This window comes from Vicugna pacos, chromosome 5, assembly GCF_048564905.1.
Source record: "Vicugna pacos chromosome 5, VicPac4, whole genome shotgun sequence".
NCBI lineage: Eukaryota > Metazoa > Chordata > Mammalia > Artiodactyla > Camelidae > Vicugna > Vicugna pacos.
Window position 1 is genome coordinate 58,299,108 of NC_132991.1, and position 15,437 is coordinate 58,314,544.

Sequence of the window (15,437 nt, forward strand, 5' to 3'; positions counted from 1 at the left end):
TCTCTCCTCTTCTCTCTCTACAGTTTCTGCGATGGTATGTAGGACTCAATGAATTGGTAAAATCTGATAGGCTAGCATACAAATATGAACAGAATTCATATGTTATTTCAGAGGAAAAGTACCAGAGGCCCTCTGAAGAATTTTCTTGCATTCTTCTTCTGATAACAGAGGAAGAAAGACATTGATCCTTTGGGAGGCTGAATGATACATTGAGTGATGCGACTGAGAAGTTTTTGTGACTTTAGGAGAGAAGGGATGTGTAATTTTTTTCCCCCGGAGTTGTGACACAAAGGGAGCTTGGCTTCAGTAGAGGTGAGGGACACTGTCCTACACAAAATGTCCCATACCTAAAGTGAAGTAGTAGTTAAAATACAACAATAGTAGACTAAAACTTTGTGATGGAATAAATGCATGAATATGAATATGCATGAATGTATCGGGTCATTTCTGACTGCACAGGAACCCTGTTATCATCAATCATTCTACTGTTTACATATTCATCAGTATTGATTGTAGTTAGATTTCAAGAGAGTAACTGATTTGACCCTAGGCATCACATATTATTGCTAAATTCTATGAACATCCATGTGGTCAGAATGTGTCCACTAAGCACCCTTCCACATTTCAAATCACTAAGGGGAAGATAGTATTAGAAATGGTGACAAATGGATAGTCATCTGAAGAAAAGTAAATTGGTTCCTACCTCACACTATGAAATAGAGTTGACATGGATTAAAGATTTTAAAAGTAAATAAAAAACCATAAAAATATTAGAAGAAAATATGATATATTAAAAAATATAAACATATATGTAAAAGACTCTAAGTATGACAAAAACTTGAAGTCATAAAAAAGACTAAAATATGTAACATCATACAAATATTTTAATTCTGCATTAAAAAAAACAGGAAACCACAAAGTCAAAAGACAAATGAAAATCTGGGAATAGGTGTAGCTAGTATCTTAAGTATATAGGTTTTATTTTAATGTCAACAACTTAGTAGAAAAAAATAAGCAAAGGATAAAAGCAAACAGTTAATAGAAAAGGAAGTACAGATAATCCTTAAACATGAAAATGTTAATAACCTCATTCAAAATAGGAAAATATGATTAAAATCGTGATCAGATACCATTTTTCACCTATCAGACTAGAAATAGAAATGATGAGGGTGTATGAAAATAGATAACCTCATACATTATTAATGGAAATATAAATTTATAAAACCTCTATAGAGTACAAATTGGCATCTCTGTTAAAATTAAAGGTAATCATAGATATCTGATATATGTATGTATATACATGCTGTACACATATTTACTTATTTAGAATATTTCAGCTGTAAATAACAGAAATCCCAAGTCAAATATAGCTTAAGCAGTAGAAAAATATAGTATCTCATATAACTACAAGTCCAGATGTAAGGCAGCTCTAGGTTCAGTAAGATCAGTATCTCAGTAATATCAGTGAAGGCTAAATTTTTTTCTACCTCTCACTCTCATCCTCATGGTGTTTTCTGGGCCCTCAGGTTGTATTTAAATTTTAATATGCTATTATTATCTATCATAATCAATGTAACCATTCCCTAGTGTTGGATACATTATTTCTAGTTTTAAAGAACAGTAAATAACATTGTGATTTAACATAAATATTTACATCTTTGTTTTCTTTCGATAAAATTTTAGAAGTAAAATCACTGTATAGAAACATTAAGGATCTTGTTAAATATTGGAAGGCAACTGATCAGGACCTTTCTACAAGCAATGTATAAAGTGTTCATTGCTGATCACCTTACTAATAATACTAGATATTAACGTAAAAATTTAGTGCATTTGTAGGTGAAAGGATAATATGTAATTTAATTTACATTTGTAGTATTAGAATGGACACTGATTCATTAAAAGATTGTATTTTTCCAGGGGGTACTTTACAGATCAGAATCAGAAAAAAAAATGATAGCAAGTATTTAGCAGAATTTTAAATTCAAGCGTCTAGGGTTCAGGTATGAAATATGAAGTGTTGGTAAATAGATTCAGTTAGCCAGAACCTATTTCTATATCTCCCCACATAAAGATCTCATGAGCTTATGATGGGAGTGAATTTGATGGGAGGAGAAAAATTTCGGACAGTGGTCCTTTTTGGCGTCATGCTTTACAGGCTGAGCTGGATGTCAGGAGGAGAGACACATTACAGTCCTCCTGTAAGTGTGGAGATGTGAGAGCAGGGGGATATTCTGTATCATTTTCTCGGTAAGGTCCAGAGTGATGATAAGCATTATTAGAGCAGTTTCCATTGACATCAAAGTGTTGCCTTTATAAAGGAGAAATGGTGATATAGCATCAGGGAGCTTGAGGTAAAAGCTGACATCAGTTTTGCAACAATCAGAAAATTGTATTTTTTTCACATTTGAACTAATAGCTGAAAAATTATACTGCTGCATTTGTATTTTTATTTCTCCCATTATGTATTCACCTGTCTTAGTCACTCATTAGTCACAACCATCTCTGAACCTCAACTTCCTCATTTTAAAAATGGAGATAATAATACCTATATAATGTGCTTTTCTTTTGTAACTAAATGTGCATGCTTTTCTTGTCCAAGATCCTATGGGTAGTTTATTTCTTGCCAAGCTGAACAGGATATATGAGACCTGGGTAACAGGTATATTGTATCAACACAATACATGGTGTGTCAATACATGGTATAAAGCCAAATTTTAGCCTTTGGGAAAAATTTTGCCCTCAAATGACACTGCTCTCTTTGGCCAGTACCAGGAATCTTTGATCAAACATCTGGTCAAGCAAGGTGGGTCTCACTCTTTTTTTTTTTAACATTTTTTATTGATTTATAATCATTTTACAATGTTGTGTCAAATTCCAGTGTTCAGCACAATTTTTCAGTCATTCATGGACATATACACACTCATTGTCACATTTTTTTCTCTGTGATTTATCATAACATTTTGTGTATATTTCCCTGTGCTATACAGTGTAATCTTGTTTATCTATTCTACAATTTTGAAATCCCAGTCTATCCCTTCCCACCCTCTACCCCCCTGGTAACCACAAGTCTGTATTCTCTGTCCATGAGTCTATTTCTGTACTGTATTTATGCACTCTTTATAGTCTACCCACCTCTAAGAGAGCTTTGCTGGCACTTCCTTGCAGGGCTGTTCTCCCAGGAGAGTCCCACCTGGTGCAGTTTGTTTCAGCCATAGGGATGCATCCTGGCCTATGAGTAGATGGGAACCCAGACAGGAACCCATATCAGTCTTTTGCAAATTCTTGTAATTCTGTCTGACTCTGGAGCTGTAAGGAACTTAAGTTTACTATAAGGCATAAGTCCCAGTAGATTCTAGACTTTGGGACAATTTTACTTGCTGCCAAGGCACATCCATAAGTACAGAGGACTACTCTCATCTGCTCTTTCTTGGCGTAGTTTCTGTCCCATGGCACCTGGCCTGCTTCAGAGCCCAAGATGACCTGAGTTTCCTGGTAGAAGGAAGGAGCCGGTAGCCACATAACTCATGCCATTTCCTGAGTTGCTGAGAAGTATGCAGCTTTTCAGGAAGATATTCTTGGAGCTCAAGCCAAGCAGTTGCCTCAATGACTGTTTGATTGTTTCCATTTGACAATTTGAGTTTTCTCCCACAGTCACTTCAGTGTGCTCAGTAAATTGGTGTTTTATGCTTAATTTTCACTTTCAGAATTCTATCTTAGCATTATGAGGATCTGATGTCATGATGTAGGCAAACGTTCCTGTATTGACATGTTTTGTATTTGGTGAGTGGAGAGGTAGTGCCAAAATTCTGAGTTCCATGGGAATAGAGCCAAGAGACGTTTGGCTTCTTAGTCAGAGTTAGTGTCCGTGGGAGCGGATCTGGGAAAGTCTTGTGGAGGATCCATGGCCAAAACCGCATAATCAAATTTTGTTCTGAATAGGGTCCTTCATAAGATGTTAGAAAAAAAAAAGAACGTAACATTTATAGGAAAAAAAGTTTTCTTAATAGAATTATCTTGGATGGTTAGGAAAACAGATTAAAGATATGAATTAGTAGGTTAATTGCTTAACATTTTGGGTTTGAAACTACCTTTAAGACTAATTGAATCTAATTTGTCTGTTGGCCTTCCTCAGGAGGACTTATCAACAGATCTACTTAAGATCAGAATCTGGGAATATATGTTAGGTCTCTATAAGTTAATTCCATTGAATAGTGTTTTGCCTGTAGTGCATATGTAGAACTAACAGAAGAAAATTTTATAAAAGTCAATTTTTTAAGAAAGTAAATATATATGTGTGTTTTATAAATAATCACCTTTATTATGGAGCAGAAATAATAGCATATTATACTGTTAAAATTTTTTTCTATCTTACAGTAATCCAAAACTGGAATTAATGAAAACTAAGCATATATGTCTTTGCTTCATCGCCAAGTTATGCATTTCTGTATTAGGAATATTTAGTGTTTTGTGAACTCATAGCTGAAGTGAACTGTTCAACCATTATAACAGATTATTAGGGAGTTGTCTATCATTATTATACATACATTTTATGCCAGTCAGATAAATTAGGCAGCTTCATATGTAAAATCTTACATTCAAGAACATCTTGTGTTCTTGACAGGATGTGATATTCATTAAGGTCTTTTGATAGGTAATTTAGTAAAATATATGTAAATATTCCCTCTGTCTATTGTTTTAAATGGTAACAAAGATAATCCTGCTATAAATGAATGCTGTCTAATGAAAATGTGTTAATTTCCCAAAGACTTCCTCTGCAAAATTCCATCTAGACATGAATGAACTAAATTTAGTACCATTTTGCATTGCTTGACATCGTACTCAGGGATGACCAGAATTAGTATAGTTTACTTTGATACGTTTTGCAATGTGTAAACTGGAACTGAATGACCATGCAAATGAAATTTCAACACTACAAGTCACATGCCAGGCAAGTCATGACTTGCATATCACATTTTAGTCTGTGGTTTAATTTCTTAGTTAAATTACCGGGTAGTATTCATGAGTCTTATTATTTTTTAAAGTGAATCATTTGATATTTTTAATGGATTTTTGTCATGCTACATTTCTAATAAGTACTATCGGAATGAATGATGAAACAAGTATATCTTATTTGATTTAAATTTCTATTTCTTATATAATTAATATACAAATATAAATGCTACATTTTCTTAGGCAGTTTGATTATTTTAGCCTCAATTCCCTCTATGAAATTGTCATAGTAATAATACTTAATTTTCAGCATTATGAAGATAAAATTGTATCATTAATGTGAACGTACTTTGAAAACTATTATTTAGTAATTATTATTTCAATTTGTATCACTATAATGCAATAAAGTAGTGGATCTAATCACATGCTAGCATACATTTCCCATTAGAGTCTTTTTGTCCAAGAAAATCTCCGTGTTGTTAAAAGATTTGTTTAAATAGAAGTAAATTGTTATAATCCTATGGACATTTATCTAGTGTCTGATATTGACATTCCCCAGCTAACAAACCATGAGTCAGAACTTTTGTTTTGTTTTGTTTTTAGCTCTCCTGTATTTTGTCTTTGGGAACTGTTCTTTCTCACTCTGACCCACCATCTATTCTATTCTAGCATTTCAGAGCTCTTGTCTCAGTCCTTGAACCAATTCACTCTATGACTTTGGGCAACCCTCTCTTTAGACCTCAATTCTGTCATATGTAAATTAGTTATCTCTAGGGTCTTTTCAAGCTCTCGCATCCTATGACACTGACCCACTTATATCTCTGTGTGTACATTTCCCTGCTTTGCTAATCACCTGCTCTTCTTCTACCTGATACCAACTCTAACCTCCCTCATTAGAATGCAGCCACACGACCTTTTGCAGAAACCAATGCTGAATCTAAATAAAGATATGTTACAAAATATGAATATTAAAATATATAGTTTCACTCTTTCATTAGGACTTGGTGAAGAATTGTTGTAACCAGGGCAATCGATCATTGTGTCAAACTGCTCTTAACTCAAATCCAGGCCAGCCACTGAGGTACCTCCTATTGTCTCAGTTCCTCAAAGTTCTCTTCTGTAAATTGGGGACAATAATGTCTCCCGACACTGAGCACATCATGAAAGTTCCTAGTCCATATCTGGTCCTCAGTAAATACTATCATCTCATGCCCTCGTAATTCTGACACCCAGACATCAGAAGCCCTAATGATTTCTTGATTTTGTTTTTGACACATAAAAAGAATGTGAGCTCATAATTTGAAGTGCTTTGTATTTAGTTGTCTAGTTTAATCTATTAGAGGTGCCAGTTGGTGATTGGATAATCTTTAAGAAACACAGAATATTTGGTAATTAGTAAAAGTTCTAGCCATGTTAAGACATGCAGGCTGATTTGATGTTTATTTTCCTTTTCAAACATTCAAATCGTTTAATGATTAAAACTGGTTAACTGGGAGGCAGACCCTTTTATATATTTTTTTTATTACTTCATAAATAATTTTTATCTTAACAAGGAAAATTTGGTATCCTTCTTAAGGGTTTATAGACCAGAGTCTATGAATGAGCTCTCAGAAGGCCCTAAACTCCCTGAAATTATATGCAAAATTGTGATTTTTATTTTTCCTGGTGAGAGTGTCACTAGTTTTCAACAGATCCAAAAGGGCCACTGATATTCTAAAATGACTGGTTTAAAATGAAATAGATTTGTTTTTGTTTTCGAGATAGAATAATTGAGTTCTAATTTAGTTACTCTCAGTGTCAAAATGCTGCCTTTTTATTTGGATAAAATAGGGTTCTATTCAGAAGAGCAAAAACCAACTTGAATACAAAAGGAGCCATAGAGTTTAAAAGGATTTTTTTGTTTTTATTTTTATCGTTGTTTTTTAAGGTTTGCGGGAAGTATGGGAAGGCGTACAAAACATTCAGAATAGTAAAACTGATACACTGCATTAAACTTTGCATTGTATTTTCTGAAAATCTCAGGAACTAGTATTACATATTACAAGTGAATATTCTTGGGGTGCTGAAAAGGAAAGTGATGTGCCCATAGGCAGACTGGCAGTGGCTTTGCCATTTGTAGGACCTAGACAAAATTGAAAAAGAAATGCCTAAATGTCCCAAAAGAAATGCTTCCTTTCATGGTCATATGGGTTTCAAAGAGGGCTACCGAATGGAGAGGTTGGTAATGTGACCCTGGGGCTTCATGGTAAGGGTGAATATAAAGATTGGGAGTCCTGTGACTGGGTCCTTGGAAACTGAGGGTGTTCTTTCCTCACAGTCCACACTATAGAGATCAAGGTCCCCAGTTATTTGTACTCCAGAGCCTAAGGTGTGTTTATGGGCCTGCTGCCCCAGACTTTTAGGTCCTGTATATTCATGGTCTTGAAAGAAGTAGGTTCAGATGATAGCAACTGAATAGTGGCCTCACCCCATCACGACAGCTGGCTCCTTCCCCCACAGGGGCAACTCCCTTAAAGCCCCAGTCTTGTCAGCATTAAGTATGTCAGTATTCAAATTAGAAATAGTACTGCACTTTGTATGAGTATGAATTGCTGTAATATCATTCATGGTTAAAAATTACATTTATATTACTTATAAATTTTTTATTTAAGAACCAGGTAGAATTTTAATCACCTCCCCCATTAGACTTAGTCACTGCTTTAGAGCGAAGTTACAAAACTAATGAGAGGTGGAGAAGGGAGCTCACCTCGAGAATATTTATGTACAATGTTGCACTCAAGGATTTCTAGGCACTTTATAATTATTTTTCAATTTACTTTGAAAATTGGTGCCCCTAAGGCTCAGATAAGGGTGCCAGTATCATTAAGTGCTAGGAAAAAGATGCAGTTTCCCTGTGTCCCTGTGGCTTCAGTAAGGCAGCTTGTAACTCTAGGACCATATACCCTTGCCAACTGCAATGCATTTGGAAATTGAACCTATGAAAACATATAAATAGTTTTCAGGTCAAGATAAAGAGAAATGAAACAGATATAACTAGTCCTGGCTTTCATATGTTTAAAGCAACTTAACCAGAACCAATTTAACAGGAATTTCACTCATGAGAACTAGAGTAGCATATCTAAAATTTCTAAACCAAACTTTTGTGCTAAGTTTTTTAACTTTTATAATAAAGTGAAAACCAGAAATCTAGAATTAATCATTATAGCATAAAACTGTTGTGTCTTTCAAAAAAGGTGAAAACTCTTTAATATAATTTATGTTGTTTCTACACATTAGATGTAAGAAATCATTTCACTTAGTCATAAGTACAATGTATTTGATTAAAAAATCCTAATTTACAAAATAGAAGTAAATATATGCAGAAATATATTCATTATCGAATTATAAAATAAAATTAACAATTCTTAACATATCAGTTTATTATTCTGATTTCAGATAATAGAGTTAAATCATTTTGGTACGCTTAATAATATTTATAAGTATTAAAATTATGGAACGTTGAGATTTGAATACAATGACAGTAAACCATTGAAATTTCACACATTCACATTATACAGCCATCATGAATCCATAAGTGAATGTTAATAATGTAAAAAAATATAAAATGATTGTAATATAACCATCTAACCATTAGCATATGGAGTTTTAAGATCACTATTTAATCTGCTAATTTGCTCCGAAATATAAGCAGTTGCTTTTCCATCATACATGACATGTTTCTGTGCCTTAATACTTAATTTGAAATGTCCTTACTGTAAAAATATACCGAAGTAAATAAAAAAGGAGACATTTATTTACAAAACAATATTGTATACATATTACATAAATGCAATTGTTTCAAAGTCTTTTATACAATATTGATAGAATCAGTCATTTCCATTATTTTATCATAAAAACTGAAGTGTTGCAAAGGCAAGCTATAATTTTGAAATTTTGATAAAGATGAATATTTTTTGGCTGCCTTTTAAATGCAGTTTCTCCAAGTATGCTACAGAATTGAATCCTGACCTCTAAAAAAAAGTTTTTATTTCATTAAAGAAAATCCATTCCCCATTTGGAGGAGTATGAAAATGCACCTGAAGAAAGGAGAAACTTATTACTTTACTGTATGTTTTTTATTTGTTAAGCCTGATAACATCAGCCATTCAGCCTATTGTATTAGCACCATTGGCATGAATTGTTAATGTACTGTATCAATCAGAATAGGAATGGAAACTTGCATATGGTGTACCATCCCTGTTTTTGTGGAATCTCATCTTACCAGATATGCTATCATACAATATAAATTCAAGTGTTTAAGGATGATTCAAATAATGATATATCACAATCCTGCATTTTACCAATACTACATATAGATTTTTCTGTAAATATTAAATGAAACTGTAAAGAAATAGACATAGCAAACTCCTTTAATTCACCAGAACACAAGGAGAATTGCTTTCATTTACCTGCATATGTTGTAATATATATGAACATAAATGGAATTTGATCTCCTAGCTCGAAAACTTTGGAAATCATAAAACTTTTTATTGTATGATTTGTTTTGATGGTTAAATGCCAACCATTGCATATATTCTCTCTTTTAGTTCATATACTGTAGCTTGTGCTTAAGTGACTGTAGCATACTCTAGGCTTAAAGCCTGTGGTATATAATTTCACAGTTTCAAAATTGTTGAGGGGAAGACCTTCCACATTTTAGGAAGTTATGAACCAAATAGAAACCTCATGAGCACCCACAGCGATCTACTACCATAGCTGGAATTTTCCCATATATTATTTGTTCTTTGCCATTAAAATATAGCATATTAATTGGAGACATCTTTGTGGGAGTACAGCAGGGACCTGCTGAACCTCTGGGGTTTGCTTGGTGCACAAGATGAGTATGAGGATATTTTTGTAAAAATACAAATTCACACTCTCCAGAGCAGTAATTGGCCTTATATCTCTTAGGTGCAATAATCCAATCCCATCCAAAAGCTTCAAAATCCACAGTTAGAGGGTATCGACAGCATCGAGATTCTGTTGAGTGCTCATCACAGTCAAGTCCAAAATCTCTCCTGGATCTTTTTGGTGTGTCTGTTACCTTGACTTCTAAAAAGGGATTCTATATGAAAAGGAAAGAAGAGTTAGTAATACTAATAGATCCTGAAATACTTTACTACCTCAGGGACTCATTATTGAAGACAAAAGCTAATCATTTTGCTTATACTACATTTGTTTTTAAAAGGCACAGCATTAAAGAATTTTAATTTATACTAGGCTTGATTCTTCCCTTATGGCTCAGAACAATATAGCAGCAATATACATTCTCCTGTGGTCATATCTGTGTCTTTTTTTGTTCTTGTTTTCCCCAGTTTGAGTATCTGAATGCCTGGCACATAATAGATGCTCTGAAAATATTTATAGGAAGAAAGGGAGAGAGGGAAGAGAAGGAGGGGGAGGAAAGAAGAGGGAGGAGAGGTTAGCTTCCTGTCTTCCTGTTTGTTGATTAAATATGGTGGCTAAATATGTCTGTTGACTCCTGGAGGGACAGGTACACACATCCATCTTCCATTCACTAGGTCTTATTCGGGGAAACTTGGATACTAACACCAAAACAAAATAGTTACCTCCCAGCACTGTGTGGACTGTAATGGAAAAAAGGAAGGTGGGGTAATGAAGGTGGTGGTAGGTATATTGGGTTGGAAAGGCAAACTCCAAGAAAGAGAGGGACAGATTCAGAAGAAGATGCTGATAATATTTCCTTTATTCCTTCACTGAAAAAGTCTTCTATTCAGATATTTAAACAGTAATCTGCTTATTCTTCCTCTGCCCCAATCTTTTCATGAATTTGAGACTTTTTTCCTTGTATATGGAAGAATCTGAGGAATACATCATATTAACCATCTATTTAATAATAATTAAAATTTGTCACATCACCAACTTTAATGATTAAAATGCTACCTATAAAAAAATCACATTCTTAAATAAATAATAGTATTTTTTATCCTATATCAAAATCAAAATAGACCTGGTAATTATTGTTATTTAAGACTATAAAAAACAGTAACATCATTTTGGGAGTCAATAACATTTGTAGCATAGTTAAAGAAAAATAGTTCACTTGGAAAATTATGTAATCTCTTAAAAAATGTTTTCATTTAAAGTAGATGTGACTTACTAACCATATGATCTTTATAAATAAGACCATTTAAAAACTAAAAAGATAACATTTATTGCTTGTAAGTATAATCTTTTGTTGTAAATTTTATCAATAAATGGAAGGAAAAAATACCACATTAAATAAATTTTTGAAAACAGAAATAAACACAAGCACAGGTAAGCCAGAAGAGTAACTCTAAATTTATGCTAGGTTTTAAAATGGTTTTTATTAATTTTTATAAAATATAGAGCATTATCATCTGTTTGGCCTGATATTAAATTAGTTGGCATTACCTAAGTAAACTCTTGCAAAAGAATGGAAAGACGAAACAGTTCAGAAAGAAGCTGGGTGGCACAGGTCAACTAGCCTGAAAATTTTAGTTTTATTAGGAGTAATTCAGAAAGTAATCTACATATACATTATTGCATCAACACCCTACAAAATAATGAACATATTTATCATGAGAGATTTTAAATATATATTTAATAATATATAAGCCTAAACATATTATAGTTAATTGCTATAAATTAAAGTTTTTTATTTTAATTATAATTTTAGAGGTTTTTTTCCTGCCCTATTAAGCCAAAAAAAATTTTACCATTTGATGCTCTTCTAGGGAAAAAATGTTCTGTTGAATATGTACTAGAATCTACTATGAAGATTTCATGTTTTTATTCATATGACCGTAGTGCATATCAATGAAAAAGCATTTTATATTTCATTCCCAATTCAAAAAAATTCCCTTAGAAGTTAAGGACTGTGTTATAACTTTTTTCTTTTAAATCCTCATGCAAAGTAAAAGTATCATGAGGGTGTTTCATAGGATATGAAACTAGACACCTACTTTTATTGGGTACAGGGCTACCATTGGGGTAAGTTACCTTTGTCTGGCTTATGAGCATAGGAAACTGGTAGTTATTTTCCACTACTATTCATTCATATTATGAATAAAAACATGACAAGGTTTTTAGAGTGTTATTTTCAGTTATCACTTACCAAACCATCTTCTCCTGGTCCTGGGAAGGTTACAGCAAGATCATGACCATTCTCATCTAAAGCTTTGATTTCAATGCCTAAGTTGGATTCAGGTTGTTTGAGCCAATTTTGCAACACTGTCTTCACATCAATGCTCTGCCAAATACCAGTGCCTGGGTTCATGTCAAGTTTCAGAGATCGGATTCCAGTATACCTTGTACCGTCTTTCATGGGTTTGATGAGTCTCAGGATTTGCACAAACACTGTTGTAGGAGTCTGGACGGGTCTCAGATAGATCCACAATTGGGCCTTTACTACTTTATTATATTGTATTTTAGAGCTAAACTTAAAGAAGCAACATTTGGGTTTTCCTTCCACTTGCATTAGAAGATCAGCTTATAAATGAATAAGAAAAGAAAAGAGTTATTGAGATTATTTTTCATGAAAATGAACAAACCCCTCCATATTAATCAGTGAGCATTTTTCTATTGAATAATAAATACATATTAGTCTTCTTAAGTGAAAAACTATGTAGAATTTCATTCATAACTCAAAAAAATATCAAACAAAATAGCTACTATAGCTGTTTAGAATTTTTGGCTCTATTTTTTTTCAGCTGTTTATGAGGAACCTACTTCCTTTCCAGAGAACTGTGAACTAAGGAAAATTCTATGAAGGAATGAACAGTGGACGAAATTTTAAAATGATGATGATTAGAGAGAACAAGAGACACTGTGGAGGAACATCCACTTAGAATTCTTTGGGAATCTGAGTAGTTACACTTACTGAGCAGCTGTACCAATCAGTCTGGAAGAAGGAACCCTTCCCCCAGGCCTGAATTACCTGGGGACAAGACACTGAGCAACTAACGGGAATTAGTAGAAAATATAGTACATCTGCTGTGCTTTGGCACTGGGATAGCCTTTTAAAGGAACAAAACGAGCAGCTAATTAGCACCAAAATTTAAATGTCGCATTCAGGCTATCTTAAAAGTTAGAGAACGTTGTCTTTAGGGGCAGGCTGTCATTGTAAGGAGAAACACTTAGAAATTTCTTTCCTTTTGGTTTTCCATGACTGTTTATAAATAAGGCAGATCTACTCCAGGACTATTGATAGCACAGTCTTAAAGGAAAATTATTTGTTGCATTATAACCTAATTACTTAATAAGAAAGACAATACTTTGAAACTATTTTGTGTCCAGTTTAAAGTGGATAAAGCAAGATCACAGACACATGGCACAAAAATCTTTCTTGTCATGCCTTCTCTGTTAAGGTGCCTGTCTCCCTTTCCTTGAGTATAGTTTTCAACTGACTGCAACAGGAAAGATATGAAATATATTATCTTTTAGAAGAAATGTAGCTACTGCAAGTAACAGTCCTCCCTTCCATGAATAATAAAATCATATTTTAGAAGGATATTAAGCAGTGTGCCTGCCTGGAAAATGTGCAGACCGGGTATTCTCAACAATAGCACCATGGCCAAGGTATAAGTAGGGCTTTGTGAGCCATAACCTATTTGATTAAAATGTTTATTTCTTGGCATTTTCTAATCACTAGCTCATGATTTCTGTTATGCTATGTTTACTTCATCATTGCTCTTACTAATACATTAAATTTTTTAAAAATATTTTTATACTTTCCAGTGTAATAGCTTTCAAAATTAGATATTGTAATTTGTGAAGAACATAAAAACACTGTGAGAAATAGTTTTGAATAACAGAAGTCATTCTAGGTTGTCAGCAAATGCCCAAATAGGTTTCAACATCTACAAACTTCTTCCTTTCTCTGTTATTAGTCAAAAAGTCTGCTGTTATAAATGCGTATTTCAGATAACTAACTGCAATTATGAATTTCATGTGTTTTTCACATTGTTTGCAGTATCTTACAATCCTTGCCTTGGTGGTATTAAGCTGTGAAAACATAAGCATATTTTATTTGTCATGCTAAACTATATAATATTAATGCTATACAAGCATTTTATTTTTTATTTTTAGCTTTTTAGCTCCCTCAGGGGATATATAATGCAGCAGCTCTCAGTCTCATTAGATTTCTGATGAAATCTTGAAAAAAGAAACTCTTTTCCCTCCTACTTACATACACGCGAACAGCCTGTTAAAAGAGCCTGAAAATAGATCTGTTTCTCATAAACACTGGAACAACAGTCAGCAGAATTGTTGATATACACTAATAGGACTACTTACACTCTGTAGGCATGGTAATGATCGTTTCCGTCGTAGCGTGGTAATCATCATCTTCCAAGGAGCCGTCACTGCTGTCATCTCTCTGGACATCGTACTGATCAATCAGTTCCCGGAGTGGAGGAGCTTTGGGCAAAAGTTGTCTTATAGCATCTTTGCTGATGTTAGGAGCTGTTTCCAGGCGAAGTTTACTGAGGATTTGAATTTTTATAGCTTCTAGTCTTGAAGATTTAGTGTTTTGTCTCCACATACATGCATTACACAGCCCCTCTTTTTCCACATTTTCTTTTTGTTCGTTGTTCTCATTCAGATCCACTGGACCAGCAACAATCAGCATAAACAGGTAAATATAAACATAGATTTGCAGTTTTTGCATGATTTTAAAATCAAGACAATCTTTTCCCTTGTTCTTATTTCTTCCTTTTATTTTTCTTTTGCTTTTGAGTAATGCCAAGCAAAATTTTAATGCCTGCACAGCCTGAGAGACAACTTGCCACACCAGTGAATCTTTTATACTGTATTCCAAGTGGCTTTTTATATTCCAACTTTGATGAGACAAGTGTCGTCAGGATCTATGATTGGCTCTTGCTCCACAATGAATCTCGCTGTCAGAGGTTAAAACCCTGTCTGTCACAAGTCACCAAACAGTATTTTGTTACAGTCAAGGGTGAGCTGATTCATTTGACTACTTCATAAAAGAAATAAATCTACAAATAATAAAATATCTATGTGACATTTGAAAAATTAAAATCTTTGTTAACACTAATATAAACTACATTTAAATCTTATTAATCTTTATGTGGGAAATTTTAAAATTATAATCTAAGTAAATCTTAATTTACACTTCATACTTTAAAAGTTGAAATTTTTTTCCTCCAAAAACAAAATGATTTTATATTATTTAGGCAAACATTTGAAGTAAAAAGAATTTTATTTGCTGTCTTAAATTATTTTTAGTTCTGTGTGATTAGGGAAATATTTAGATTTAAATTAGGAAAGATTTAAATTAGGAAGACCTGAATTTGAAAAGATTGTAATACTAGTAAAATATTTTCAGCTATGATTTGAGAAACTCATTTGCCTGTCTAAATTCTTAGCACATGATGAAAATCATACTGATCCTAATGCTATATTGCACATGGAATTATTTTTAAATAATTTAATATCTTTTA

General features: G+C 33.3%; 1 protein-coding gene across 1 annotated transcript; it reads right to left on the reverse strand.

Annotated features, from left to right (window-relative positions):
- Nucleotides 1-8,119: 8,119 nt before the first annotated feature.
- Nucleotides 8,120-14,849, reverse strand: MSTN (myostatin). The gene is made up of 3 exons (XM_006209983.4): nucleotides 14,269-14,849; nucleotides 12,089-12,462; nucleotides 8,120-10,054 (listed from the first exon to the last, which is right to left on the reverse strand). The coding sequence occupies exons 1-3, from the start codon at nucleotides 14,639-14,641 to the stop codon at nucleotides 9,674-9,676; spliced, it is 1,128 nt and encodes a 375-aa protein (XP_006210045.1). The 5' UTR covers nucleotides 14,642-14,849; the 3' UTR covers nucleotides 8,120-9,673.
- Between the last annotated feature and the right edge of the window lie 588 nt (nucleotides 14,850-15,437).

Bases quoted from the DNA above. Each gene is read 5' to 3' on its own strand.
- MSTN (XM_006209983.4), bottom strand. From the start codon at position 14,641: ATGCAAAAACTGCAAATCTATGTTTATATTTACCTGTTTATGCTGATT. The intron at 12,463-14,268 runs GTAAGTAGTCCT...TTCATTTATAAG, and splicing joins CATTACCATGCCTACAGAGT to CTGATCTTCTAATGCAAGTG. The intron at 10,055-12,088 runs GTAAGTGATAAC...CTTTTCATATAG, and splicing joins GACCAGGAGAAGATGGTTTG to AATCCCTTTTTAGAAGTCAA.